Source organism: Toxoplasma gondii, chromosome X, assembly GCF_000006565.2.
Source record: "Toxoplasma gondii ME49 chromosome X, whole genome shotgun sequence".
Lineage (NCBI taxonomy): Eukaryota > Apicomplexa > Conoidasida > Eucoccidiorida > Sarcocystidae > Toxoplasma > Toxoplasma gondii.
In genome coordinates this window covers 7,396,797-7,417,427 of record NC_031478.1, presented here as the reverse complement: position 1 = coordinate 7,417,427, position 20,631 = coordinate 7,396,797, and the positions used below count along the sequence as shown (strand labels likewise).

At 54.9% G+C, this 20,631-nt stretch overlaps 4 protein-coding genes across 4 annotated transcripts; 3 read left to right on the top strand and 1 right to left on the bottom strand.

The window, feature by feature from the left end:
• Positions 1-980: 980 nt before the first annotated feature.
• On the top strand, positions 981-2,220 carry SRS49B (SAG-related sequence SRS49B; the record flags this gene model as incomplete). Its single annotated transcript, XM_002371958.2, has 2 exons — positions 981-1,578; positions 1,715-2,220. The coding sequence occupies 2 exons, from the start codon at positions 981-983 to the stop codon at positions 2,218-2,220; spliced, it is 1,104 nt and encodes a 367-aa protein (XP_002371999.1).
• Positions 2,221-3,489: 1,269 nt separating this feature from the next.
• SRS49A (SAG-related sequence SRS49A) lies at positions 3,490-4,729 on the top strand (the record flags this gene model as incomplete). Its single annotated transcript, XM_002371957.2, has 2 exons — positions 3,490-4,072; positions 4,209-4,729. 2 exons carry the CDS (start codon positions 3,490-3,492, stop codon positions 4,727-4,729), a joined length of 1,104 nt encoding a protein of 367 aa, XP_002371998.2.
• Positions 4,730-4,850: 121 nt separating this feature from the next.
• TGME49_207120 (Sad1/UNC family protein) lies at positions 4,851-18,240 on the bottom strand. The gene is made up of 2 exons (XM_002371956.2): positions 10,528-18,240; positions 4,851-9,820 (listed from the first exon to the last, which is right to left on the bottom strand). Exons 1-2 carry the CDS (start codon positions 17,645-17,647, stop codon positions 6,750-6,752), a joined length of 10,191 nt encoding a protein of 3,396 aa, XP_002371997.1. The 5' UTR covers positions 17,648-18,240; the 3' UTR covers positions 4,851-6,749.
• Positions 18,241-18,357: 117 nt separating this feature from the next.
• TGME49_207110 (hypothetical protein) lies at positions 18,358-19,215 on the top strand (the record flags this gene model as incomplete). The annotated part of the gene is made up of 1 exon (XM_002371955.1): positions 18,358-19,215. The coding sequence occupies one exon, from the start codon at positions 18,358-18,360 to the stop codon at positions 19,213-19,215; it is 858 nt and encodes a 285-aa protein (XP_002371996.1).
• Between the last annotated feature and the right edge of the window lie 1,416 nt (positions 19,216-20,631).

Genomic DNA, 20,631 nt, shown 5'->3' with positions numbered 1-20,631 from the left:
ATATGCTTTGCTTTTCTGGGGGCGTTCGATGTGGAACCCACATACCAGCTTGGATCTACGTTTCTCCTAATCTGCTATGAGGATCGTGGTACCGTTGTCACTGCCAGGCAAACTAGTTACAACAGTTTTTTATTGCTTTTGAGCCCGAATAGCAGTAATTCGCGTACACTAAGATTGAGACTGCCAAGGATTGATATCGAGCTCGAAACCTTGAAGAAGGCGACGTGATGGCGCGAATGTTTCTTTCGAACACGTTTTTTCAGATATGGCTGCGGATGGCACTTCGTGTCCAGTGCCATATCAAGGTACCATCCTATCCATTCCCTGTTTCGAAATGCAGCCTTGACACGGATGAATATTCATGAGAACACATGCTACCTCTGCACAACCAAATTGGCCACTTTGAGAAAGAATTGATAATGACTGAGAAGAAGAGAAGCCATGATAATTTTTCTAACTGCAGGGCAGCAATGGTTATTTATAGAGAACACAGACTTCCGATTGTGTGCAGGAACCATACACTTACGTATTCCTTGCACATCCATTCCTGCTCTTGGTTCATCGACCCACGGAAGTGAACAAAACAGGCGCAGGAAATTTTGCATTTGCAAGATAATTCAACTATTTTTTGCCGTTAAGGCTCTGTAATGATCTCTTGTGACAACACAGTCTACTTGAAAACGAGTACATGATACAACTCGATGCTGTCGACCTTCACTTAGCCAAGGACGCCCGCGCTCTAATTCCTCCAGCGCCCGTCCTGGCTTTTCTCCTCGTGTGCAGAACCACCCCCCATGTCTTCCGGCACTGGCTGGCGGCCAGGCTATGGAAACTAAACAGTTTCCGGAGTGGGACCATTATAGAGCATGCGTTTTTCGTTCTCAGCGGTTCTCACAGCTGTAGGTTAGGTTGTCGTTTTTCCGTTTCCCTCTACGGCTACCTAGAATCCGTGTCCAATTTTCGTACTCACCCTTCTGGAGATGGAGACTGCACACTCAACTGTGGCCAACCGTTACTCGACGTTCAGGCCTGCTCTCTTTCAGGGTATACGATCTGATCACTCTTCCTTCTCTGTTTTGCGTTCTTGTCGGTGCCTACCGCTCTACTTGTTTGTAATTTTTGCTTGCAATTTCGTGCAACATTCCCAAGGCGACTCGGTCCCACAGCAACCAGTTCCAACATGCAGCCCTAGTGCATCGCCCCTGTCGTTGAATCTCACCACAACCAAAAAAGTGGTGAAATTCAAATGTGACGAAGGACTGGAGCTGCACAAAAAGCCAACTGAAGATGGGAAACTCTGTGGGAATATCGCTTGCACAAAGGAAATAGATGCATCTGCATTCACCTTCACACCACAATCACAGGGAGCCAAGAACAACTCTACCCCAGATACAGAGTACAGCCTCGGAGTGAAAGGCAATCTTCCAACGACTCCCCTCACAGTATACTTTTCATGCGATCCCAAATCTGCAGCAGGCGGTGGGGGGTCCGCCCGTGTTGAAGCGTCAGAATCTAATAAACCTTGCGTAGTTCAGGTGTCTGTTTTCTCTCAAAAGCCGACGCCAGTTCCTGATGCAAGTAAGCTGATGCAGAAGCCCCAGTGAAGAACCTGATGCGCTCCACGTGTTTCTGGCTTCTGTTAAGGCTGACCCCTCCACTCATTCCTCCTGGGAAGTTTGCCTTGTTTTGCGCGTGCGCCTGTCGTGTTGTTCAGATAAGTGCAAGGACGGACAGGTCGCTTTAGCAATCACCTCTACCACGAAATCGGTCACTTTCGGATGTAACGAAAGTGCAACTCTTGAGCCCAGGTTTTTCGAGCATGTGTTCATTGAGGAACAAAGCCAGAGTAGTCGCGCAGCAGCCACCCTTGAAGCGAAGGAGGTTGTCTTGCAGGCGCTTGTCCCGAATAGTAGTCTGGTCGAGAATGCAGCTGGCACGACGGCAACAGCAGTTGGTTATACATTGTCTTGCCCAAATTTGCCTTCGTCTGCCCAAACGTTCTTTTACAAATGCGTTCCCCCAAATCCACCGTCAGGCGGCAGCGGGCGCACGGGAACCCCAGAGGGATGTAAAGTTCTCATCAGCGTTGAAAAAAGACCAGATTCGGACGCGACTGCGACGCCGGCACCTTCGGGTGGTGAACGAGGGATCGTTCTGAGCAGCAGCTTTATGATTGTGTCCATTTCATTGGTGACGACGGCGACAGGGAAATTATTCTAAGACATCTTCTTGTCATTGGTTCGTACATTCGTCTGTGCTGGCAGACAGTAGACAATGCCTTTTTTAATTTCGGGAGGTTGTGCGTTCTACTCCATTCGACATTTAAGAAGGGACAGAGCCTGTGTGAAGCAAATATTGTCGTCTAAACAAGTGGGAGACACGTTTTTGTGCGCCAGTTGCGCTGAGATCTCGTCTATATGATGGTTGTGTATGTGCATACGCGTACGTGTAGATGCTGACAACGACGCCTACGCAACTGTGTGCAGGTAATAAAGTATATGCTTCGCTTGTGTGTGGGCATTCGATGTGGAACTGACATACAAGCGTGAATCTACTTTTCTCTTATTCTACTATACGCGTCTTCATTCTCTTCACTTGTCACTTCTAGACGCCCTAGTTCTAGAAATATTGCATTGGACTAGGTGGCTACTTGCAGCAGCTCGTATACACGAAGAGCGAGACTGCTAACGGGTGTGTGGAACTCGAAGAGCTGAAGAGTCACTTGTGCGGTGATTCCATCGTAGCCGTCGAAGACATTTCTCTACAGCTTGCTGCCGAAGGCACTGCACCTGAGGTGCCAGATCAATATATCATGTTATCTGTTACTTGCTTCAAAAGGGCCACCTTGACACTTAAGTCTACCCGTCAAAACGCATGCTCCGCTGTAGCAAAATTTGATGCCCACGTTCAACAGAACTTGATGATAGAACACCGAAGAAAACCACGGGTTGTCATCTAACCGCGAAGCACACACAGGTATGCATCGACGGGAAACATAGATTTCATTATGTCTGCCGCTCAGCACGGGTATTCATACGGGTACGTAATACGCACATCGATTCCTGATCTTGGTTCATCAACCGACGGAAATGAACGAAACCATGAACCAGGAAAATTTGCATCGACGACCAAGTAATCTAACAACTTCATGCGGCCAAGGTGCTAGCACATTCTGTTGTGACACAGTGGGAGTACATGTTAACACCAGAGTACTAAGTTGTGCTGTCATGTTTGACCCTTACGCAGGGAAGCGCAGGGCCTCGTTCTTTCGTCGGCCTCTTTGGCTTTTTATGCTGGTGTGTAGAACCACCCCCCCCCCAGGTCTTCCGGCACTGGCTGTTGGCGTGGCAATGGAAACTGAAAAATTTAAAGAGCCAATCTATGATGTTTATCAACGGATCTCATATTTTCTGGTGTGCTCGTTATCTTACCGATTCCCTTGCCGTTTTTTAGAGTCCTAATACAATTTTCATACGTGCCCTGCTGGAGATGGCGGCTGCACACTCGGCTGCGACCTGCCGGAACTCAGCGTGCAGGTCTTCTCTCTTGCGTGAGAGACGAACTAGATACTCCTCCACGCGCATCGTCTCCTCTCGTCGGTTTCAGTCGTTTTGTCTTCTTGCACTTCTCACACGCAACTTCATGCAGCAGCCCGTTGCCAAGGCATCCGAAGTCCAGTCATGCAGTGGTAGTGCAACGCCCCTGTTCTTACGCCTTAGCAGCACAAACCAAGAGGTGAAATTCAAGTGTGGCGCAGGCTTGCAACTGAGAGCAAAACCAGAAAACGATGAAATGCTTTGGGGAAATGCCGCCTGCACAAAGGAAGTAGACGCGTCATCTCTCATCTTCACACCGCCTACCTCCAAAACGAAGTCGGAGTCAGGATACAGTCTCAAAGTTAAAAGCGATGCGTTGCTGAAGACTCCCTTCACAGTCTATTTTTTGTGCGATCCAACTTCTTCATCCGGCGGTGATAGTGGTTCTAAGCAGGTCACAGGTTCTGGGTCTTCTACCACCTGCTTGATCCAGGTGTCTGTTTTCTCTCAAAAGCCGACGCCAGTTCCTGATGCAAGTAAGCTGATGCAGAAGCCCCAGTGAAGAACCTGATGCGCTCCACGTGTTTCTGGCTTCTGTTAAGGCTGACCCCTCCACTCATTCCTCCTGGGAAGTTTGCCTTGTTTTGCGCGTGCGCCTGTCGTGTTGTTCAGATAAGTGCAAGGACGGACAGGTCGCTTTAGCAATCACCTCTACCACGAAATCGGTCACTTTCGGATGTAACGAAAGTGCAACTCTTGAGCCCAGGTTTTTCGAGCATGTGTTCATTGAGGAACAAAGCCAGAGTAGTCGCGCAGCAGCCACCCTTGAAGTGAAGGAGGTTGTCTTGCAGGCGCTTGTCCCGAATAGTAGTCTGGTCGAGAATGCAGCTGGCACGACGGCAACAGCAGTTGGTTATACATTGTCTTGCCCAAATTTGCCTTCGTCTGCCCAAACGTTCTTTTACAAATGCGTTCCCCCAAATCCACCGTCAGGCGGCAGCGGGCGCACGGGAACCCCAGAGGGATGTAAAGTTCTCATCAGCGTTGAAAAAAGACCAGATTCGGACGCGACTGCGACGCCGGCACCTTCGGGTGGTGAACAAGGGGTCGTTCTGAGCAGCAGCTTTATGATTGTGTCCATGTCGTTTGCGGCAATGGTAGCAGGGAATGGTTTCTCAGCCATCTGCTGCTGATTCGTTCGTACACTGGCCTGTACTAGCGGGCAATAGAAATTGTTCTGTTAGAGTTAATTGCGTTCTGTATTTTCGTGAAGGGACCGCGCCAGCGTTTAAAAAAAGTCTGCGTCTACACGTTTGGGAGAGATATGTTGTTTTTTCGCTGGCTGTGTTGATTGCTGGCGTATGTTAAATGCATGTGCATGCATGTACGGGGATGTACAGGTAATCACATTAGCACGTACCGAACGTGTGCAGGTAATGAAATGTATGCATTGCTTTTCCGAGGGCATTCGATATGAAGCCCGAAAAGCGGTGTCCATCCACTTCCTCTCTTGATACAATCGAGGAACCCTTGTTCCCTTGTTTCGCCACGCCCATGAACACTGGCCGTAGGAATGTTGCGTATGATTACATGCCTACTTGCAACGGTTCGCGCACCCAGACGTTGAGACCACTGGCGATTGTGAAGGGCCTCGAAGTGCTAATGAGTGACGTTTACGGTGACTTCATCGAAACTGTCGAACACGTTTTTCGTGGGCTTGCTGCCGGTAGCATTGCATCTGCGGTGCCAGATCAACTCGTCTTTTTATGTGTTACTTGCTTTGAAGTGACACGTGTAACCTTGACACGGACGAATACGCACGTTCCCTCGTAAAAAAGCCCTGGCCCACGTCGAAGAGGATAATGAGTAAAAACCAATAAATACCACGGAACTGCGAAGCTCGTCGAGACGGCATGGCACAGGCAGCACAGGTTTCAGTACGCCTGCCACTCAGCAGGAGGACTTATAGGTAGGTGCCCAAAGTCTGTTCCTTAGAATTAGATTCACCCGGATGCGGAGCATTATTTCCTGAATACAACCAGTTCTTTAAGTGATGGTTTATCCACGAGGTATGAAACGTCTCAAAACGACCTCACAACCCCGGAAGAGGTTTCAGCATCTCTTCCCAACAAACTTTCTCCTTGAACCAGGACTACGTGTGGAGAACCAAACTTTCAAGCTGACACTCCTTGCACTGAAGAGACAGAACATAATAACTCCACGTGCTGACATGAGAGATGCAAGAGTATTTCTGCGTGGCTGGTGTAGCCCCGATTTGTTTGGAGATGTGCATCCGCATTTGGACGAAATTGATTCCCCAAACAAGTGAAATTGTTATCTTCTGTCTAGTAGTGGGTGAGATTCTACGAAGATAGACGACATCACTGTTTTGATTTCTTCTGCGCGTCTATGATATTCTTATACGGTGAAGACACCGCTGCTCTCAGGGTGAGTGCTTGCGGCACAGTGCAGACGCATGGTCACTTCCATCGGTGACTCTTGCTTCTTCGTTCCGTTTTCTTAGTCACTGCGATTCACGGACACAAGTGTAGTTACAACGGAGATAGCGACAAACAACCCGGCAGTCCATCAGTAGAAATTTCACTTCACAGCTCGCGCTACTTTTTCCCGCGCTTCTGTCTATTCTCTTCATCGTCTGGCATATCCACAGTCACACGAGCGGCCTGATTCCGCAGCTATCCCACATGTTTCCTTTTCACATCCGCCACTTATCTTCACTTTTCTCAGCGTTATCCGTTCCGTAACTGGTTGTTTCAATCGTGCAGCAAGTCCCACGATTTCTCTCAGGTGAACATGGACAACTAAAGTGCGCCATACAACTCGTTGCTTGAGTTCCTTCTGGGCTACTGTAATTAGAAAGTCGCCTCTCAGTGATGACCAGCTGTCGCCACCCGTAGGTTCTGTGTTAGTAACAAAGTGTCTGATCAATAATAGCCCGTAGTGATCCGAAACGAAAACGGAACTTCACCCCGCAAACTCTCTCCACACTGCCCCCATCGATCCTAAAACGGTCCTGCTTTTGCTTTTGTGCCGCGGAAACAAAAAGTGTCTCTTTCGGAGATTTATACGTTCATTCTGTCTCTTTCCGTTCTGTTTCCAGCGATCCTCTCTCTCGGTTTCCTCGTTCTGTCTGGCCTTCCGGACGAGGACCCGAAGCTGACTGTTCTCCGTTTCTGTTGCTCTATTCGAACTCTAGTTAGCTGGGAGCATTCCAGCTGCCTCTTGCACCCGTGGGGCTCCTCGCTTATCGGCTTCGTCGCGGGGCGCCGCCCCACTACCAGGCCCGACGGAGACAGTCCCTGCTCTTGCGTCCTTCACAGGTGTCTCCTTCAAGGCAACGAGGGGGTGTCTCCTAGCTCCAAGAGTCGTGACAGACCCGCTGGGACCCCCCGAGACCCCTTTGACCGTGTGTCTCTGTAGCTTGAAAGCCCTCCGGTTTCCGTGAGATTGGCCGTTGTAACTCTTCCTCTGTGGTGCCTTCTCCTCCTCACCTTTCGTGCCTTCCTTGCCCGCTCTGTCTGCGCCTCTGTCTCCCCTTCTGCTCCCTGCCGCAGACGACAAACCACGCTGCAATTCCCCTCCACTGTGGCGGTTTCCGTCGAGGTTTCCACACGTACTGGTGCGTTTTTTGTGCTTCAAAAAGGGAGGCACTGGTGACGCAACATGTGCAGGCGTCGATTCCGTTGCTTCCGATGCGCTCCCGCCTCCGTCCGAAGTTCTTTGCCGGCCGAATCCGCAGTAGGGCGACAGGCTAACAGAAGAGTGGACCAACGCTGTCAAGGTTTCCTTGGGGGAGGAAGAAGCCCCGTGGTCGCTCTTCACGTCGCTCGGCATGACCAACTGGCCGTCTGTCCCGTCCTCTCCCCACTCCTTTTCTCCGTTTGTCTCCTCGGGAAACGGGACGTCGATTCGCGCATGCAAAGTTTTCGAGACCCGCGAATCGCTGTCGTCGGTGGCCTTCACTGGAGCTCCCCCCCCAGACACGCCAGAGGAAGGCGAGACGCCTCCATTGCTTGGAGCAGAAGACGGCCTAGGCGTGAGGTTGAAGTCTCCTAGGGGCTCTGAAGGGACATCGCCTGCAAGATGGGGGCTTCGCTCAGGAGGCCTCGCGGTCGCGCGGCAGGTTCGCAGATCGCACGGCTGAAAAGGATCTTTTTCCATCTCCAAAGATTGGGAAGTAGAAATACTCTTCAGACTAGGGAAAACAGGTTTCCTCCTCTCCTGCCACGACGGATGGAGGCGCGACGAACGCGTCGAATCCCTCGCGTCAGAAGAGAGGTCGAAGGACTGTCGCCGTCCCTGCTCCGTTCCGTCGTTGCGGTGTCTCCCCCACTTCATCGTGTCCCTCTGGAGTGCCAAGGAAGCTAAGCGGAAGCGCTCATAGCCACCGACGTACTCCTCGCGATCTGTCACGGGCTGACTCCGAGAAACATGGGGACCATCGTACTGTCGCTGGTGTGGCGATGCAAGCGAGGGAAGTGTGTCTTTCTTTCCGTGAGCTCGATCTTCGCTGCGAGCGCCCGCGTCCAGCGTTCCCGTTTTCGCCTCTGCATCTCTGCGTTCTCCGGACAAGACTGTCGGCTCCGCCTCGCCGTTCTCTTGTCGTGAGAAAGAAGCAGGTGCCCCCTCACTGGGCTCCAAGCGAGCGGTGTCTTCAGCCGAAAGTGCTCTCGCACTGCTCTCCATCTCGATCTCGTCTAAAGTAGGCCAGCGTCCAAGAAACCCCACGCGCTCCGTCGGAGCCCGAAGAAGAAACTCGAGAGACAGGCGCAAGTCCCGACATTCGCGGACCGCCGCTTCGGCGCGGGTCACCGCTTCGCTGGTTTTTCTCGAGAAAAACCGCAAAATGAAGACGCCATAGGCCATGTGGAGCAACAACAGAAGAAGGAAGACCGAGAGCCAGCTAGGTCCCTTCTCGGCGGAGGGCGCGGCGCCTGGAGACACCCCCCCCGCCTGTTTCCACTTCACAGCTTCTCTCCAACACTCGATGAGAGACGACAAGACGCTCTGCTGGAGTGTCGCTGCGGCGCTGAAAAAACCAGCGACAGTTTCCGTCGCATGCAGACAGAACCGCCGGCCCTGAGAGTTCGAGGTCGAGGTCGTTTGCGGGGTCGACACGGAGGCGGCCAAGCCGTCGACTAGGGGGGAGACGATGACGAAACATGCCTCTTCAGTTAGATACGCCACAGAGGAAAACACTGTCACTAGGTGTTGGGTAATCAAGCGCAAGACTGTGGCCAAGAAAGACTCTTTCTCGCCTTCAAACGTACCCCCGCCTTCCGCCTCTCCGAACCCGCTGCAGTCCTTCACCTCTGCCTGAGCGTCCAAGCTTTCACACGAGTTGTCTGCTCCACTTTCTCCGCCTTCGCCGCTTCCTCCACAACTGGCGCCCTCTTTCCTCGCCGGGCCGTCGCACTCCTTTGGGCTCAACGCGTGCGTCCCAGTTCGTGGTCTCCGACGGCAGCAGGACGCGAGGCCCGCAGCTGTCTCCTCGCGGCCCCCGGCGAAGAACGAGGCCACCGACGTGATGAAGTCTCCGCCGTCGCTCGCGCCTTCGCTCTTGAAAGAGAGATTTGTGTCGAGGCCAGGGGCCTTTCTCAGTGGAGACAAATCGCTTCCAGAGCACCCGCTTCGCTCGGCGTCGGCGGCAAGACCCGTGGGGGTGTCGCCATCGCCTACGACTGAGCCAGAAGCCGAGGACACCCTCTTCAGCGCCGCGGTCCTTTTTGCCGCAAGGGAAGCCGCGGCGGCGGCGCCCGAGTCGGCGAAGTCGAGCAGGAAGGGCAGACGAGGGACAATCGCGTCGAACTTGCTCAAGCGCATGTACAGAAAGGAGACGAGTTCCAGCAACAGCTGAAGGAGCACAACTTGCTGAAGGGTCTGCTGTTGATTTGAGTGAAGCGAGAGAGCGACTTCGCTCAGCTTCTCCCTGAGTTGCGCCCCTTGGCTCTCTGCAGCTTTCATGCGGTCGACGAGAGTCAGCAACACATGGCCGCTGCCCTTGGAAGAGACGGTGGAGGCAGCAGCGCTCTCTTTTGCAGACGCAGGAGGCGCCGCTGAGTTCGTTCTGTCTCCCGTTTGCGAGGCGGAGGCAGCAGAGCCCTTTGCCCCACCTTTAGCAGATCCAGCAGCCGAGGAACTGGAGACAGAGCCCGAGGCTGCCGGCCTGCTCTGGACAGAAGACGCGACCGCCGGAACGGCAGACAGGTCTCCCGCGAGATTCTCAACGACCTGCGCTGCAGGAAAGCCTGAGGGGAAGAGACCTGCAAGTGAAAGAAAGGGACGCAAAAAGAAACAAAGTAAAGTGGAAGGCGTCGACAAAGAGCGGTGCGAGAAGCAGCGAGAGAATGTCGGGAGACACACACATCACCGACCAATATCTAGACCACAGATGAGCTGCAGCAAACGTGAGGAGCGCGAGACGAAGGCCAGCATGCAGACTTGCCCGACAGGCACTGGAGGAGTTACGACTGAGAGACTCAAACAGTCACCCCACGCACTGCGAGTACATTTCGACTCCTGAGTTGCTGACAAATGACACCAGAAATCCAAGTCGAAGGCCGCAAAACCAAGAGATGCACAACGAAAAATCAGGAGATACGCAGGAACTCCACACATTCCCCCAGAAACCTATGTGTTACCGACAGCTGCAGGGAACGTCATCTACCTCTGGGGAGATGCAAAAGGAGATTGGATACTGAGATTCGAGTTTCAAACACCGAACCTTAAATGACGATTCGTATCAAGGGGAGCAGAAGGCAACTTCATGCGCGGTCCCTATGTCCTTTCCCAACACTGAAACAAAACCGAAACGAAATCGAGACACAGAGAAGAAAGACGAGGAAGCAGAAAACGAACGGCGGGAAGAAAAGCGAGGCAAGACGAAGAAGCGACGGACAGGAGGAAAGAGAAAAAAAGACACAAACGTAGTCCATCTACCAGACAACGTGTGTTTCGCGACTCCACCTACTTGCACTGGCGGTGGCAGCTGCCGCGGGGAGGTTTTGAAGAAGAAGGTGAAGAAGGTCCTGCTGCTGCATTTGACTCAAGGCATTGCCCCGCGTAGCCAGCCTGTCTCCGTCCGTCTCGCTGGGGAGCTTCGCGCCAGCGTTTCGCCCTGACGGGAAGGTGGCGGCGACGACGGGAGCGAGGGCCTTGGCACCTTCCTTGCCCGCAGGACCCTCGCCCTTGCGTCTCTGGGCGAGAAGCGGGAGGATCGGAGACAGGGAAGAAGCCGCGAGAAACGAGGCGCTCCCTTCCACGGTTTCGCCGCCTCCCGCCTCCGCCACTGCGTTTTCTCGCCCCGCAACCGAGAGACTCTGCCCACCTCGCTCTGCCCAAGCGAGCAGATCTTCCAGAATCGTGTTCTGCGGAAGAAGAGCCGGAAAGGGGAACGCGGCGGGGAAGGTGGGTGGCGCTGAGGAGTAGGACGGAGAGGCTGAGGCCGCGTGAGGCCTCACTGTGGATTGCCTCTCTTGGGAGGTGCGTAGAGGCGAGAGAGCACGAGGCAGGCGTCCACCCGGTGGAGAAGAAGGAGTCCAGCGACGCCGAGAGAACAGACGCGCGACTCCCGGAAACGGCCCAGCGAGCCTTAACCGAGGGTCCTGCGAATCAGAGGAGACGCTGGAGGCTCGCGGCGGGGCAACGCGAGTCGTCTGAGGAGAAGGCGAACTCCCGCCGCGTGCAGGTTTCTCGCCTTTCTCGCCGTCTTCACAAAGTTTCACACCCTCGTTTTCTCCACAAGGTTTCACACCCTCGTCTTCGGCTTCTCTGGCAGCCTTCGCCGCCGCTTCGATTCTCCCGTTGGGCGACGGAGAAGCCCCTTCACTTAGTTCTTCCTCGCTCTCCCCCTCGGTGGGTGCTTTGGCAGGGAGCCGGCCTGGAGACTGCCGGCTAGCCGCACCGGGAACCTCCGGAGAGATTCGTTGTGTCTCGTTTTCTCCTCTGTTGTCCCCGCCCTCAAAACCGCCCTGGCCGCTGCGCCTTATCCCGTCTTCCTCGTCCGGTCTCGCCTCTGACCGCTTGAGCGGAGACAGCCGCGAGAAGGACGGGGCGAAAACGGAGAAGGAAGGAGACACCGTCAACGGCTCGAAGACGACCGACGGGGACCGAGAACCTGCGTCGGGATCCCAGGAAGGGAAGAGGAAGTTGATGACACTCCGGAGCAGGGAAGCGCCGCCTGCCGGGTCACCTGCCGTCGCTCCGCCCAGAGGGAAACCATGAGGCGGAGAGAACAAAAGGGGAAGTCGCGCGAGTCCGCGCCATTGGTGCAGCTGCCGAAGCAGTCCCTGTTCTCGCTCGGTCTCTTCCGCGTCTCCTTCTCGGGGCACCTTCTCAGGGAACAAAGAAGCTGAACGCGGTTTCTTCCGCGAAGACGGACCCCCTTCGTCGCCTCGCTGACTCTCCGACTTGACATATGGTCCTTCCGCTCCGCCCTCGGGAGTGCGCTTTGCTCGCGGTCGCGAGTCCCTATCTTCTTCACAGTTCGAGAAGCAGGAGACGAGATCTTGCTTTGTTTTCACTGCGTCGTTCAACCCCCCTCCTTCTGACTGAACTTGTTCCGAAGAAACGCATTCCTCCCTTGTCTCGCTTCCCCGTCGCTCGACCTGCTTTTCTCCGTGTCTCCTCTTCTCCACTGTCGTTCGCTCTTCCAAGGCCTCCTCTTCTGCAGCCGTACGCACCCTGTGGCTCTCCGCACCCCAGTGGGCGTCACCACCGGAACGGCCTGCTGCGTCTGTCTCCTGTCGCCTTCCGTCTCCCTTTTTCTCATCTCTGCCCGCGTGCACCGAATCTAACGGTGTCGCCTGGTCTCTCCTCTCTTCTTGCTGCGCGCCGCCCACCCCTGCAGGAGAGTCAGGCGCTGAAGAAGACGAAGGCGAGGAAGGCGACTTCGTGCTCGCTCTGAAAGCTCCTGGAGAGACGCGTTCCTCTTCTTCGGCGGATGCGAGACCCGCAGAGGGGGGACGCTTCCTCTCTATGTTCTCGTCTTCTTCCTGATTCGAGTTTCCATTCCCTTCGCTTTTGTCTCTCCTCTCTCGTGGATCCCTGTCGTCCTCGCGCTTGTGTTCAGGCGTCATACCTCTCGCCTCTCCTCGAGAAGGCGACGCTGTCCAACTCTTGCCTTTTTCTTCGCTGCGCCGCTGTTCGGTGACTCTGGTGACTTCTCCTTCAACGTCCTCTGGAGATCGAAGTCGACTGGGTTCCTTCTCTCCGCTCTTCCTTTCGCCCTGATCACACAAGTATGCTCCTGCGTGCACGCCTCCACAAACGTACGCCTCTGTCGTCTTTTCCGCTGCAAGCGTTTCTCCTTTTTCTTCAGTTGAAGGGACCGCAGCAATCGGGCAAGTCGAAGAAGACGGGAGGATCTCTGCGGAGTCAGCGAGGTCGGGAGAGACGCTCGCGTCGTTCGCCCTCTCCCGGGAGACTTGCTCTCTCCAGTCTCGGGCAGTTTTCTCCTCTTCAACTTCGTCTTCTTCGTCTGTCCCTGTTTGCCTATGAGGCGACGTAGGAACGCCACCTCGACCCCGTCCGTTGAACGCCGCAGAGCGTTCCTTGTTTGGGTCGTCGGAGTTCGTTTTCTCTTCTCCACGTCTTGTTTTTCTTTCCTCTTCGTCCTCTCGAGTTCTTTCATCCCCTCTCTCTTGGTCCCCGTGGCTCCTCTCTGGAAGATGCGCTTCCTCCGTCGCTTTCTCTTCGTGCGCCTCGTCCGCCCCACGACCAGTTCCAGTCTCGTTGCGTCGTGCTTGGTTCTCTCCTCGCGCCTTGCCGGCAGCCTCTGCCGCTCTTGCATTTTTCTCCCCGGAACTCGAAACGAAATTTCCGCCTTCTTCCCTCCATTCGTCTCCCCCGCCCTCGCCAGACGCCGTCGCGTCGGACCCATCTCCTTCTCCTCCCTTTGTTCTTTCGTCTCCTCCCTGGTGTTGTCCACTCTCAGGTCCGCTTCCTTGCGTAGTTTCTGGGCCACCCTCTTTCGCTTCGGCTGCGGCGTCTCCATCGCTTTGACCGGAGTCGGTTTCCGGCGCGCTTTCGCTGTGGATGTGCGACTCGAGCATTTGGAAGCCGGTCGAGCCGAAGACTTGGAAAGATGTGAGCGAGCAGTAGTAGTAGGGTGAATCCAGATGGTGGGACAGGAGCCGGACCTTCAAGTACTTCGCCCAGCAGGCCTGGCCTTCGTGGAGCGCACTGCACTCGCGTTTGACGTCGAAGATCTCGTGAGCCTCGCTCGCCGTCGTCTCCAGATTCGCCAGGAGGCGCCACTGCTTGGTGGGGTACGCGTCCGAGCCGAGCAGCTGGATATGTCGAAAGGCCGAGGCGTAGATCTCCATGCTCGCGAGCGCCACCTGCTCGACATGGATCGGCTCCGTGAAGGATAGTACGAAAAACTTGGGGTGCAACTCGCAGGGCACCAGCATGTACGAGTCCAGGTCGTTGCGCTGCAAGGCTTTGATGTTCGCGACGCCGCGACTGCTCGCCACCACGCGCGCGCCTGCGTCTACGGACGCAAAGTCGAACTTCAGCTTCTGGGCCTCGGCCTCGTACCGCCGCCCGCGCAGAAACGGACGTCCATTCAGAGTGAACTCTGCAGTCTTTCGGGGGCGAGAAGGACCGCTGGACACCGGGACAGCTTCAGGTACTTCTTTGGACGAGGAACGCACAGGAAGGGAGGCGCTCAAGGTCTCTTGCTGCTGCTGTGTGAAGGATCCAGACTCCCCAGGGGGGCGCTGCAGGGGAGCAGGGGAGCCTGACGACTCTTTGTTTGCTTCGTCTTCTGAATCCGTCTCGACATGGCGCGGACGGGGCTGCACCGGTTCGTTTCTTTCGTCAGAGGCTTCTTTTCTGCCGCGACGCTGGGAGGCGGCGTCGCATGCGGAGTCGCTGAGATTCGCGTTCTCTCCGGCACACAAGTCGCGAGAAAAGGAGAACAGAAGTGGGTGCGCCTCGCGCCTTTTGAACGCCTTGACCAGAGGAGCTAGGAAGAGGCGACGAAGGGAGAGAGGCAGAAAAAAGGGACGAAGAACGACAGCTGGAGGCGAAAGGAAGTCACGGAAACTTCTCTTCTTTTCCCGGTCAGAAGCACCTTCGTTCTTCGCCTTCTCATCCGAGAAAAAACGGTTGCCTGTCTGTGAGTTCACCGCCCCCGACGCGCCCGGGAGAGACAACTTGTCGTCGTCGCTCTCAGTTTCGCCTTTTCCCTCGCTTCTGCCAAAGTCTTCATCACTGTCCTCTCCCCGTCTGTTCGGCGAATCTTCGCGGCCCTGCTCTTCTGAGAAAGGCAGGCGCGAAGCAGGTGCTGTGTCCGAGCCGCCAGGAGACGGGTCTTGGAAGTTGTTATCACCTTCGGAACTTGGTTTCCTCTCTTCTCGCCGTTCCACCTCGCGCTCTCCTGCGTCTGCACACTCCAGTGCTCGCTGGGGGTTTGTGTCAGACGGTCGCGTCTCCGCATGGCCGTCCATGTCGCGCATTTGAGACATCGGGATCTCCTGTGACTTCTCGCGCAAACAGGTGGAACTGAAAACCGAAGAATCGTGACCATGGCCAGGGCACTCACCTCCCGCCGCTGGAGACAGTTCCGCCTCAGCATGCAAAGAAGAATTACGGCCAGCGCAATTCGCGAGGCCTTTCGATTCTCCCTGAACCTTCCCCGGCGTGAAAGTCTGGCCTGCTCTCGCCGCAGAGTCTCCTCGGCTAGTACAGGGCATCCAAGCGCCCCCCGGTGAGCAACGAGACCTTTCTGCATCGTGCTCTGTTGCCAGGTTTCTCTCCTCCGCTGTTCTTTCGCCAGAAACCGCAGGACAAGCGGAGGCGGGAGAGAACAAGATCTCGCCTCCCAACTCGGAGAAGGCAGGACAACCTCGTTCGCTATTCTCTGTGTGTCGCGAAGAAACACAGGGCGAGTGCGGGAGCACGGAGGGACAGGAGAGCGGAGCAACGCAAGCAAAAGAAAGCCGCTTTTCTGCTTCACCTGTGCAGCTTTCCAGCTCCGTCGAAGTCCTGAGCGAGCAGGAAGGCAAAAAAGGATAAACCGCGGACGCCTTCCTGGAGTCGCAGACGCCTGCTGCGACTGAGGCCTCTGAGTGGTGAGGAGAGAGACAGCAGAGAGAAGAACCGAGGAGATACGTCTTTGCTGTTTGATGGTCCGATTCTGGAAACGCTCTTCCAATAGAATCGCTCCGGGAGACAGATCCGGGCCGGGACTCCGACAGCCACACCTTGTCAGTCCCCTCAGACGGAGACGCCTCGCAAAATCGCTCCCCAGCGAGGCGAGAACAAGAGAAAAGACGCGAGGAGACAGGCGCCAAGGGAGCCAGGGAAGGTGATGGAGCAGCGGAAACCTCACCCTGCGAGGGGAGGGCGGCGGGAGCCCCAGGGAACGGCGGCGACGAGACGAGCAAACGGCCAGGAGAGAGGAGATTCGTCAAGGAAGAGATCAAGCCGAGAGCTCTCGAAAACATTCGTCTTTCTCCCCTCCCCTCATCTCTGCCTTCTTCGCCGCTCTGTCGCCCAGAAGCCTGGAGTCGGTCCCGGGCCTCCCCAGGCGTCCGGAGGGACACCGCCGCCTCGTTCGAAAAGCGCGGAAAAGAGAGAGACAACGACGCGTCGAACGAGAGTGGACAGGCATTTGCAGACTCATACGAAGCAGCCGAAGAAGATAGCGACGGAGGCAAGGAAGACGGAGACACACGTTTAAGCGTCTCATTTTCCAGGACAGTGTCTCTCATCGGGGACAGTGAAGAAGGGGAAGAAGGAGAGAATGAAGACGAGAAAGGAAACGAAGAGGAAGGAGACGAAGGGAAAGGATTAGAGCAAGGAGAAGTGAAGGGAGAAGAAGAGAGAGCAGAAGAGGGAGAAGATGAAGAAGAACAGGAAGACGAAGGGGAAGAAGGAAACGATAAAAAAGAAGAAGATGTATCGACAGCTTCACATGTTGTTTGTTTGCTTGTCTGTCCTGCGTCCTGAGATCGGTTCTTCCTGCGATTTTCACAAGACTCCTCCATCGAACACGCAGAACAAGAGCTTTCGTTTTTCCGTTGTGAAGACGCGTCTTTTGAGGTTGCTCCCTCTGTCTCCTTGTGCTGTTCGTTGCGTTTCAACGACGCTTCAGAAACATCTGCTCCGTCTGCCCATGCCTCCCCGCTTTCTCGGGGGTTCTGTTGATGCTCTTCGGGAGGCAGCGCCGACGCGTCTCTTCTCGCTTCCCAACCTTCTCCCTCCTTCCTGTTCCCTTTCTCTGTCTCGTTCTCTCTCGATTTCTCGGTCTCCTTCGCTGTCTCCTTTTCTGCCTCTCCCTGTGCACTCGCTTCCTCTTTCGCTTCTGCCGTCCTCCACTCGTGAGGCGTCGCTCCGTTGGCGTTCGCTGCGTGGACTGCGGCCTCTTCGTCGTTGTCCACTGTCTTACGCAAGCCACTGAATTTAGGAGCCCCGTTATTTCCTTGCAGCACGGGTCTGTTTCTGTTTGTATCTGGAGACGCAGACGACGAAGACGTTGAGTTCCCGTCCCCATCTCCACTCCTTTCGATCTCTCTTTCTGAATCGATGTTTACATCGCTGTCTCCCTTCTCTTCTCTCTTCTTCTGTCTATCCTCCGTCGTTCCCCAAGTCTGGTCATCCAGCGAAGAGAATCCTTCTCCCCCAGCTTTTCCGCCGGAAGCTGTCCTTCGCCTCTTCTCGACAGATCCCTCTCCTTCTTTCTGTCCCCTCGCCTGCTCGCGCTCGTACCCTTCGTTCTCCTCTTCTTCACTGTCCCCCTCGTCAGCGGAGAAAGACGAAAACAGGGGGAAGGGATCCTTTGCCATTGCTTCGACGGAGAACGAAGTGTCTCTAGTCTCCTTGCTGGGCTTCGCATCCAAGCGAAACAGGGACTCCTGTCCCTGAGCATCTGTCTCGCTCTCTTCCCCTCCACTTTTCGATCCCTCTCTCTCGGTACCTTCCCCGACTTCTTCGCCTCCACCCTCCTGCCCTCCGGCAGTTGAACCGGCCTCATTTCGCTGTCTCTCTGTCTCCAAAGAAGGCGACACATGGACAGCCGGCAGGGTGTCTCCTTTCTCGCCGTTCGCGGGCTTTGCGACCGCGGTCGGAGCGGACGCAGGCATCCCGCCCCCTCTGGGCTCCAAGAAAGGAGACAGAGCTTGAGCTGGCGAGAGGAGGCCAGGAGACAGCCTCCGCGACGCAGGAGGAGAGGGAAGAAATACAAACAGGCAAAGAAGAGACAGGAGAGATAGCAACGAAGAGGAAGCTCGTTTCCAGTTCGCGACAGAACGCCGGACGGGTCGCTTGGCTCTAAGAACTGGAACTCGGCGCAAACGATCGACACTAGGAGGTGAAGGCGAAGGAAGAAAAGTTCGAAAAGACGAAGAACTAGAAGGAGCTGACGAAGCAGCGTCGGGACATGAACAGGAAGCCGAAGGAAATGGCTTATCAGGAGACCGGTTAAAACGGGGCAAGAACCTGATCCACGGAAAAGAGTCGCGTGCTCCAGTCTCCTCCGAATTAGATCTCTGCTGAGACGAAGGTTTCGATGGCGCCACAAGAATCTCGGAACGTCTCTTTGCTCTTCTCGTTGTCTCCTTTTTTCGTGGATCTCTCCTTCCCCTCCTCGCCCTCTGGGGCAGCGAGCAGCGCGGATCCGGTTCGGAAACGGATTTCTGGGAAGCGCGAGAAGCAGGCTTTGTTCCTGGGAGAGCAGAGATTCTAGAGCACAGAGAAGAAGAGGTTACTGAAGCGGAGACGAACGACGAAGACGAAAACGACCGAGAAGATAAGGAAGAAGCGGCAGAGCCGGACACTCGACCAGAAGAGAGAGATGGAGACGAACCGGACGGAGACTCAGAAGCGCAGCGAGAGGCGCAGTGTGGAGGTGAGAAACAGTGGAGACATTCTGAAGAGTCGCAGATCTGTCCGTCGAGGAAGAAAAGAAAAGAAGTACTTTTTCTTGAATCCGACAAGAGCCGACGTCTGCGATGCGAAAGAACAAGAAGGTGACAGGGCTCGGCTCTCGCAGACGAAGAAGGTCGCGGAGATACAGCAGAGGGAAAGGAGACAGGGGGTCGACGAACGAACTTGGACATCTTTCCTCGAGCGAGATGCACCTCGCGAGGAGGGAGGACACAATGCAGCTCTCCTTCGAAGGACTGGAGAGAAGAAGGCGACGCCTCAGAGCTCTCAGACACCGAAAAACTGTCCGGCTGACGGAGAAGTTCAGTTGAACGTGACGGGCGACAGCACAGAGAAGAAGACGCAGCACGAAGGGAAGAAGAAGAGAGAGGACAAGGAGAAGGAAACGAGTCAGGAGAAGACGACGAAACAGGCTCTAAGGAGAGGCCCTGAAAGGAAAGGAGTGACGGAGAGAGAGAGACAGGAGACAAAGAACAAGACGACGCATGCAGTGATAGCCTCAAGGCACGTCCACCCGAAGAAAAACGAGAGTTCCTTTTTCCTTTCCTCCGCTGTCGGCCTCGTCTTCGAGGGAGTCTACGCTTGTTCAGACGCAAAGATGAAAGAAGCGAAAAAGAGCCGGCTGAAGAAGAGGGAGAAGAAGACGAATAGACAAGCGAAGAAGGAGAGGAGCACGAAGAGGAAGGAGAGACGAACGCAGAGGAAGGAGAGAATAACAAAGAGGAAGGAGAGAACAACGAAGAGGAAGGATAGAGAGAAGACATAAAACCGTGGAAGGGAGGAGAACTTTGATGGTTTCGGCAAGGGATCATTCCGAGGGGAAGGAAGCGACTTGTTTGCCCCGAGAGCCGTCTTTGCCGCGGCAAATCAGGACTCTTTGTTCTGTCTCTTTGGCACGAATTCCTTTTTTTTTCTCTCGACACCACTGCCTCTTCTTCCTGCTCAAAGCAACAGAGAGAGGAGACTGTGATAAGCACAGCATCCTCCGTCTCTGGAGGCAATGCACTCTCCTCCATTCTCACAGTTCAGCCGTGAATGTCAGCTGGTGTAGTTGACATCCGATTGGACATTCCGTCTGCGCAGCCGCCACAGCTTTGATCGCTCCAGCCTCTTAAAATCGTCCAACTTCTCTCTTTTCTGAGGCTCGCTCTCTTTCAGTCCGTTTCTGCTTGACGCCACACAGCAAGAGAGGGTCTTTCTCAGGCTTGACGTTCCCTGTTTCTCTCCTTCTCGCGACCTCCGCGGAGCCTTCTCTCCCGACTCGCGGTTTTCTTACTGAGGAAATCAGAGAAGCCGACGACAGCAGTGACGGCGGAGAAGGACAGGGGGAAGAGGAGAGCCAGCGACGAAAAGAAAGACAGAGCAGAAAGGACAGAGAAAGCCGGACGAGAGACAGAGCAGGAGAGGAGAGGGCAGAGCAGTTACGAAAAAGACGAAAGACACCGAGCGAGGGGAAAAATCACCCCACTGAACTGCCGAAAAGAACTGAAAGCGCTTCGTATAAATTGCATTCAGTTTATGTCCACATCGTCTACGTCCCAGACGTGAAACTACGGGCAGTTGAGAGAGGACAAGGAAACACAGGGGAGACGATTAACGATTAACAGGTTGCAAAGAAAGAGTGAGCGCAACTCCGAAGCTGTCCGGTCGTCCCAAGAAAGAAAATTCGCCTGAGAAAATGGAACCTTCGCGGGTCCTCTGCCACCCAGCCTTCGGCAGAAAAGAGGAAATCGACCGACTCCGAGACTCTTAAAAGGATTACAAGAGGTTTAAAAGGCGAATCGCGCCATGCTTTTTCCTCGCTTGGACACTGGGGTTGACGCAAACGGCATTCACAATCACAAAAGAAGACTTTGTTCCTTGTGAAAAGAGAAGGCGACGATCCTTGTGCTTTTCTCAGCATAAGACTGTGACTTTGATCGCGCTCTGCATGTGCCCAGGTTGGTCTGCCGTCGGAATCCGGCAACCAAATGTCCGTAAATTCGGGGTCTTCCTGGCCGTCGCAAAAGACCTTTTTTCGTTTTTTCCCTTCGACGCAACGCGTTGAGCTGGAGCCTCCGTCTCCCTCTTTGCTTCACAGTCTCCAGAATGTCTCCAGCCTCTCTCTCGTTTCCCTGTGGCTGCTGCCAGGCGACCCCCAGAAAAAGTGACTTGCAGCCTTCGCTGCACCCGCCGTGCTCTT